This window comes from Tupaia chinensis, unplaced genomic scaffold, assembly GCF_000334495.1.
Source record: "Tupaia chinensis unplaced genomic scaffold, TupChi_1.0 Scaffold000276_2, whole genome shotgun sequence".
NCBI lineage: Eukaryota > Metazoa > Chordata > Mammalia > Scandentia > Tupaiidae > Tupaia > Tupaia belangeri.
In genome coordinates this window covers 2,592,554-2,600,993 of record NW_006159759.1, presented here as the reverse complement: position 1 = coordinate 2,600,993, position 8,440 = coordinate 2,592,554, and the positions used below count along the sequence as shown (strand labels likewise).

The 8,440-nt window shown below is 37.1% G+C and overlaps 1 protein-coding gene across 1 annotated transcript in view; it reads left to right on the top strand.

The window, feature by feature from the left end:
• Positions 1 to 8,440, top strand: part of CNTN5 (contactin 5) — a 515,333-nt gene that overhangs the window by 355,346 nt on the left and 151,547 nt on the right. The window contains exon 12 of the mRNA XM_006150105.2: positions 6,318 to 6,445. Within this exon, the coding sequence (XP_006150167.1) occupies positions 6,318 to 6,445 (128 nt within the window). The remainder of the gene's footprint in view (positions 1 to 6,317; positions 6,446 to 8,440) is intronic.

Sequence of the window (8,440 nt, the reverse complement as noted above, 5' to 3'; positions counted from 1 at the left end):
GATTATTATTATTTTTTTGGGGGGGAGAGGTTTTTGCTATAGGGCATGTGTGCTCACCAGACAGAGAGAGAGAGATGTAATCATTACACCATGTGCTGGTCCCAGATCCAGCTACTTTAACTACCAAGCAAAAGGGTTGCCCAAGATTTCTTAATACTGGCAAAAGCATAATGCATAAAATAAAATTAATTACTTTGACTTCTTCACTATTAAGAACTTCTGCTGGAAAAACACTAACACTGGTAGAAAATATTTGCATATCTCATACTAAAACTGGAGTGAGTTATTTCCAGGCTACCAAAAAAACCCTCAAGCCTCAAAAATAAGAAAACCAATCATCTCATTTTTTTTTTTTTTTGAGAGGTTTTTGCTACAGGGCGCTTGCGCTCACCAGGCAGACAGAGAGAGACATAGAGACAGAAAGCGAGAAATCACCCCCCAGGGGGGATGGTCACGCCGCAGTCCCTTCCTCTTCATTCTCCTCTCGGGATCTTGGGCACGCACGCACACGCGCTCAGCGTGAGTTTTAAGCCCCCCGCACACCGCCTCAGCGTGAGTTTTAAGCCACCGAGTCCCGGACGCGAACCGCAGTCAACTACGTGGGAGTCCAGCGACATAACCATTACGCTAACTGCTGGTTCCCCCAATCATCTCATTTTTAAAATGTATAAATATTTGAGCAATCAGTTCACTAAATAATATATATACAGATGAGAAATAAGCACATGAAAAGATGCTCAACACCATTAGTCATTAGCAAAATAAGACTTAAAACAACAATGAAATTCCACTACCTATTTATTATAATAGCCAAAATTTAAAAGGATGGATTCTACCATGTGCTGCAAGAACTCTGATACACCACTGCTAGGAATGTAAAGTGGTACAGCTATTTGGAAAGACTATGAGAGATTCTTTAAAGCTAAATATAAGCCAAACTGATCTAATAATAGAGCCCCAAATATTTACTGAAAGAAATAAAAATACATATCCATAGAAGACATACACAAATGTTCACAGTTGCTTCATTTACAATAGCCCTAAGCTGAAAGCAACCCAAGTCTCTATCAGCAGGTCAATGGAAAAACAAATTGTGATGTATGAACTGGATGGAATAGTACTGAGCAATAAAAATGATTAAATCATTGATAATAGTCATTCAGATGAATGAATCTCAATTATACTGAGCGAAATAAATTAGTTGAAAGAGATGACATACTATTTTACTTAATAAAGTTCTTTAAAAGTTCAAATTAATTTATAGTGACAGAAAGCAGATCAGTAGTTGCCTGGTAGTAGGGATGAGATAAAGAAGGGGCTTGAGAGAGAGAAAAATGCCAAAGAACACCAAAGAACACAGACATATTTTCAGGGGAGAACTTGATTATGGTGATGGTTCTATGACTATGACCCAATATGAAAACTTTTGAGCTTATTATATGTATAACATATCTTAATAAAGCTGTTAAAAATTAGTAACTCCCTACTGCCCTTAAAATACAATCCAGATCATTTTCATAGTGTACCTGATCTTGCCTCTTCCTACCTCACCAGTCTGAGTGGGTTCCATTTCCTGCTCCCTCCTTTCACTTTATATGCTGTTACTGTGATTGGCCACTGGGTTCTTCAAGGTTTCATAATTCTTCCTACCTAGCCTTTGCTAATACTGTTCTCTCTGTTTTCTCATACCTGCCTCATCAATTCCTTTATCCTTCTGTTCTCAGCTCAATGGTTACTCCTAAAAAGAGATATATCTAATGCTCTAAACAGTTAAATAATCATTAAATAATCCCTGACATTCTCAGAGTTTTTCTTAACATTAATAAACATTTGATTTTTGAGTATATTTTCAATTAATGTTTATCACACCATTAAAGTACAATAATCTTGTGTGGACTCCCTAGTTACTACTTTTAAAGAACCAATCAGACATTATTATAAGGAAACAGACTAAGCAACTTTGCTTAAGATCATGCCAATGGCAGTGAGTTGAACACAATCTTCTCTGATTTTAAAGCATGTTGTCTCAATGATTAGTGAGTCTATGAGATGATAGTCACTCTGATATGATATCAGAGAGAAATCAAATCTGGAAGTCAAGGCATCACCCCTTAATGATATGACAGCAAGTAAACAGATAGTTCTCCCCAGCCAGTAGTCTACTTGAAAAGGCCTAAACTAGATTGTGTCTGACAGACAGGCCAAATGAGGAAATAGAAGGTCCAGAAAATAGCTCTGAACATTGGAAATCACAATAGACAGCAAAAAGTCTGCAATGATTCCTAGATGGACTGGGTTACTAGATCGATGAACAAAGCAGAGATCCAGTACTTAGGTTCAAGGTGGGAACCAAGACACCTCCAGATGTAGGCAGAATCTCGGGAGTCTTTCTTGAGAGCAGAATGAAGCAAACTTCACTTAAGCCTGAATTCCAGAATGCTGATTTCCATTTCTAAAATTTCTCTCTACCCCTTAAAACCTTCACCTTATCATTCCCTTACTACCCTCCTAGAAATACATGGGTATCTCAGTCGAATTAATTCCCAAATCTAAAAGTTCCAGAATGTAAGAGTCACATGGTAATAGCAGTGGGGAAAAGATACATGAAGAGCCTGAACGGTGTACGGAAATAATTCTGTATTCAATTATCTAGGTAATTTTATATGTAATAATCAGACCATTATAATGTAAATCCTATCTGTTATCTTATTTACTTTTTTCTTTTCTAAGTTTAAAAAACAGTTGAACTGATCTGATAAGAATTTTCTATTTGAATCAGTAGACAGGATTTTGGTTAAATGACACTGATAATTGGCAGATAAAAAATATTGTGGCATTCAAAAATTCTTCATTTCCCAAGTGGATCAGTGGCCTAAATACAGAGGTGTTCATAAATTATATTTAAAAGTAGAATATAATATGCTGCCTCCAATCAGTGAGAAAGCACTCATCTTAAATCAATAGCTAAAATACTCACAGTGTCTACAATACGTTTATGTCTTTAAAGGAGGCAAGAGAGAGAGAGTGAGAGTGTGTGTGTGTGTGTGTGTGTGTGTGAGAGAGAGAGAGAGAGAGACAGAATGAAGGACAGAAAGAGGGAGGCATGAGGGGAGGGAGAGAGAGATGAGATATTTTTTCAGGGTCTCACCGTGTTGCCGTCTCCCTGAAACCAAACTCCCAGATACATAGGACCACAGGGTCATCCCACTGTGCCCAGCTTGTTTAGGTAGGGCTGGGAACTGAATCCAGGCTTCCCATGGCCTCAAACACTACACTGAGGTACCCTTCTGCTTACACCACAGCTATGTCTGATAGAGGTGGGATTTGTTTTGCCAAAGGCATGTCCATTCACCAGAAAGAAACAGAAAGAAAGAGAGAGTGAGAAAGAAGAGGAGAAAGCAACCCCTATGGGGTATGGTCTTTCCCCAATTCCCTCTCCCCTGATTCTCCCTCCTTTTTCTTAAGTCACTGAGTCTGGGACTCATACCATACAGTCAGCCAACGTGAGATCCAGCTGCCTTAACCAACAGGCTGTGGGCTGACCCATGCGAGGTAAACTTTTAAGCAAAACTTCTCACCTGTTATATTAGAAATTACTCTGGTCAGTAAAATCTGGATATTTTGAAAATGTTAACTATCTGCACAAATTATAATGATAAAGATACATTTTAATAGTCTCTGCTTCTTACAAAAGGATGCTTATTTGTTTACAAAGAATGTAATGTTTGCTTTCGGATGTATCTTTTTTTCTTTGGAGAGGTTTTTGCTATAGGACGCATGCGCTTACCAGAAAGACAGAGACAGAAAGTGAGGAATCACCCCCCAGGGGGATGGCCACACTGTAGTCCATTCTCTTCCATTCTCTTTTCGGGCCTGGGCATGCACACACATGCGCCCGGTGTGAGTTTAAGTCACTGGGTCCAGGACTCGAACCACATTTGACCACATGGGAGTCCAGTGATGTACCCATTCCACCAACTGCTGGTCCCTCAGATGTATCTTTTGTCACATCTGTATCTTCGGAATTGAAATGAAATAAATATAATACATTTTTATAGAAATAGACTATTATTTAAATAATGAACATAATTTTTCATTGACCATCTTGAATGATTTACAGTATATAACTTTTTTTTAACTGCCAAAGAGCATGTGTGCTTGCCAGAGAGAGACTGTGGGGAGGTGTGCTATACTGCAAAACCTTTTCTTTCAGTTCTCCATTCTGTTGAGATTTGGGGCATGCATGCATGTGTGCCCAGCATGGTTTTGTTTGTTTGTTTGTTTGTTTTGTTCTTAGGTTGTTGCCATAGGGCACACGTACTCACTGGAGAGAATGAAAGAGAAAGTGAGAAACCATCCCCCAGGAAGGATGATCATACAACAATCCCTTCTTCTCTATTCTCCTTTTAGGATTTTGGGAATGCATGCACATGCACCTAGTGTGATTTTCAAGCTGCCAAGTATGGACTTGAACTGTGGTTGACCATGTAGGAGTCCAGCACCTTAACCACCATACCACCTGCTGGACCCATACCAAGCGTGTTTTTGAGGCTCCTGGGGCCCAGACTCAGGATTCAGACTTAGTCAGCCATGTGAGGTCTGACTCCCTTAACCACTACACTGTAGAACTAACGAACTAATTCTACAGTATATCTTTTTTTTTTTCTTTTTCTTTTATGGAGCATGTGATCTTTTCCGAGAGAGAAATAGAGAGAGGTAGAGGGAAAGTGAGAAATCAGTCAACAGGATAATGACCACACTGTAAACACTTCTCCATTCTCCTCCAGGGATTATGAACACGTACACACACCAGGCATATTTTCCAAGCCGCCAGGTTCAGGACTCATACAGTGCACTCAGCCATGTGCGACCCAACTGCTTTAACCACACCATCTGGCTGGCCCACACAGCATATTATTTTTAAGGGAACTGTTTTTTCCTAATGTCTCAAGCTAGTATTTCTCCTAAACATAAATGACAGAATCAAATTCTCTATTCCTAGTTTGGCCTGTTTCTAAATGTGTCTTCCTTGTCACACATTGTAAATCAAGTCTGATCCATATTGAGGACCAGATGATGTTTTTAAACTGGTATCTTTATCAATGGCAATATGTAAGTATAAATTCATACGCCGTTTTCAGCAGCCTATAATCTCATATCAATTGTTACGAAGTTCCAGGCTCTGAAGAACCATCGGCTCTGGGTAATTGGCAAGACTGAATATACATTTTAAAACAACAAAAAGAATAATGATTTAACAGATTTCACCATTATTCTGGAATCTTAAATAGTTTAAAGTTATTGTATTGCCATGGAATATGCTATTCTTCTAAGGAATCAGAGGATTCAGATTTAGAATCTTACACTGAATGGGGTCACTGGTTATTACCCAGCCAGCATAGCCTTTTACTTTCTCTTCCCTAAAAGAAGACAGTCCAAACTCCAGCTGCATATAAAATAAAAGCACAAGGGCATTTCTCCTGTGTTCAGGTTGCTTAGGTAGGTTGATGCACTGGAGAAATAGTGGGGTTTATTTCCGGAGCACAGAGGGAGAAAAGGACAAAAGTACTAATTAAATTTGAAATCCATATATTCCTGGAATGATGAATACACAGGAGAATATGGTAATTCCAAATGTCAACCTCATTTTCACTGAACTTCTAAAATTTTTTAATAATGCTTTAATTTTTCACCTTCATATAAAACGGAAGGTTCACTTTTCACAAAGGTCTTGAAAGAACCCCCATGCAAACTCAGGTATCACAGTCTCGGATTTCAAAAGTGCAGCATGAGCAGCCCATGTAGCAGGTCACATTTTCCACCCTCACTGCACCTGTGGCAATGTAGAGAAACCACCATAAATCATTTTTTGGCTGTATACAATTAATTATATGTTCTGTACTTGTCCTCCTCTATGTTTTTATGCTGTTTCTTTTTATATTTGACTTTTGAGGTCACTCTTGGTTGGAGGTGAAATACCCAGCTTAATATTAAAATATTTCTAGATGATGTTATAGTAACACGTTTTCACAACCAAATTCAGGGTCACCTTTTCCACAAGTTTTAAAATTAACTGTCAAAAACTGCCAAAAGAAAAATAACCTGTAACTCCCTAACCCTTTTGAACATAAAAGGAAATTAAGTGAGTTTATTGCATAATTTCTGGAAGGGGAAAATGTTTCTACTATCATTGCCTATGTTCACAATGATCCTTTATCTTATTAGCATAGAAGTGGTCTCAGACTTCATCCGAGTTTCATACCACTTAGCTGATTTGCAGTAAAACAGGAAAAAAACCCTTTTTTAATAATTTTCAGAATAGCTATTCTTCCAGACGGAAGTCTACGGATCCTAAATGCTTCTAAATCAGATGAGGGAAAGTACGTTTGCCAAGGGGAAAATGTCTTTGGCTCTGCTGAAATTATAGCGTCGGTGTCTGTGAAAGGTAAGAAAACATGGCTAAATGTTTAACAAGCACAGTTTCATAGTCTTATAAGAAGTAAAATAACTATGATGTGCATGAATATAGGTTTACACTTCTCTGTATGCATGCTCTTGTTTTAAAAATACATTGCAATCATAGATCTAACACAGCCAAATTGTCACTTTCCATTATTTAGGGAACCATAAAGGATGGACATCCCTTTATTGGTAGAAATTTTAATGTTTTGCTTTGAACAAGATTAGGGAGAGGAGAGAGAGAACTTTCTGAAGTTTTTGTCAGTATCTCAAAATATGAAAGTATGCTAACAGCATAAAAATATTTTTATTTTGCCAAGAATGATTTTAGCATCAATCAGGAATATTCCTTTGTTACAATCTCAGCTGGAGATTGGAGCATAAAAGGGAGCAGAGGAGGAAATGCACAGGGGTGGAGATGTGTACATTAGATACACCGGTACCAGGGCTGCTCACTGATGTTTGCATCAATGCCATTTTTTATACACCTTAATTTTTTACGTAATAAATATTATTGCTTATATGTTTGTCTTCTAGTTCCAAAAGGAACTAGATTTCAAGCTTAGAATATTCTTTTGAAACTCTACATCATTGTTTAGTAGTTTTAAAAAAACCTCATAGCTTAGGCAGCAAAATCTCTTCAACTGGCAAAGTAATATTTTTTACAACTGAACTGTATTATTTTTCAATTGCACACACATTCCATAGCAAATCATACTTTAGCCATAAAAATATGGGAATGTTCATTTTTCTCTATCTTTAGAAGTAAAAATTAAAATAGCCAGCTTCTACGAAAAGAATGTAAATTACAAGTTATTTTCATTTATATTATTTATTATTGGGATTCAACCGAATTTTCCAGTCTTTATTCCTTTTATATGCTAATCAATCTTTTTCATAACGTGGAGATGTTGGATCTTTAGACCTTTAAACATAATCCTTGTTTTGGTTGATCATCATGGATTAAAGGCAGTGTTGAGTAAAACACTCCAATCTTCACAAAGATTAAACCACAGTGCCCTGTGCTTATGTCTTCTCTGATGAAGCTAAAACACAGACTGGCACATGAAATCTCTGACTTCCAGAATACTAACGTTCACTGTGGCATTGCGGTGTGTCACGGGTGTGCATTTTCTTTTCAATGACTACTTAGAAGGACACTGGATATTACCATCTGGGTGGTTAGGCGTGGCACTTCATCACATTACAGTATTGCAAACAATAGAGATAGAAAATTAAGCTAATTGTTAACTACCGTGTCAGTTTTTTTGTAGCCTCCACAACTAGGAATCTAATTAGTAAAAAGAAAAAAATCTTGTCACCTCAATTTACTCAAAACACCGTATTGCAGTCATTTAATCACTAACTTAAATAACCCTTAAGTGTACAACCTGTATGAACCTTTATCTTGATTCAAAGTTACTCTATGCCTAGTAAAAATGTATGTTTTAAAAAATTTAACTACATCATTGAGTAGTTAAATTTAGTTATATTTTTTCTCAGAAAACATTTCCATTCAATGTTTTTGCCTTTCTTTTTTAATATCTTAATTAAGCCATCCATAATTTATCAGAAGTGGTATTTTATAATTAGCCAGAAGATGCCCCTCCTCTCTTTCTCTATTCATAAGAGGGTTCTGTGGAGTGTAAAGCTCTTGTAAGGTGGCACTGTAGCAGTATTTTATTTTTAACGATTGTTAAGATAGTGACTTGAAGGGAGGTACTTTTATTGCCTTGTAACCTCCTATAGGCTTCAAGGAACAAAACTCCCCTTGAATTTTCCTTCTGAAATATGAAGCATTTTTTTATTTTTTTAAAAAAAACCTTTTATTTACTTAATGGCTCTTGAACGTGGTCAGAAAGGCTACAGCCTCTTCTTTCTAATATTTCTCCTTTCCAAATGCCAAATGGTGCTTCTAGTTACAGAGTCACTTGTCTATTCTGTCCCACTTAATTTAACAGGAAAAGAGACTATTAAATCT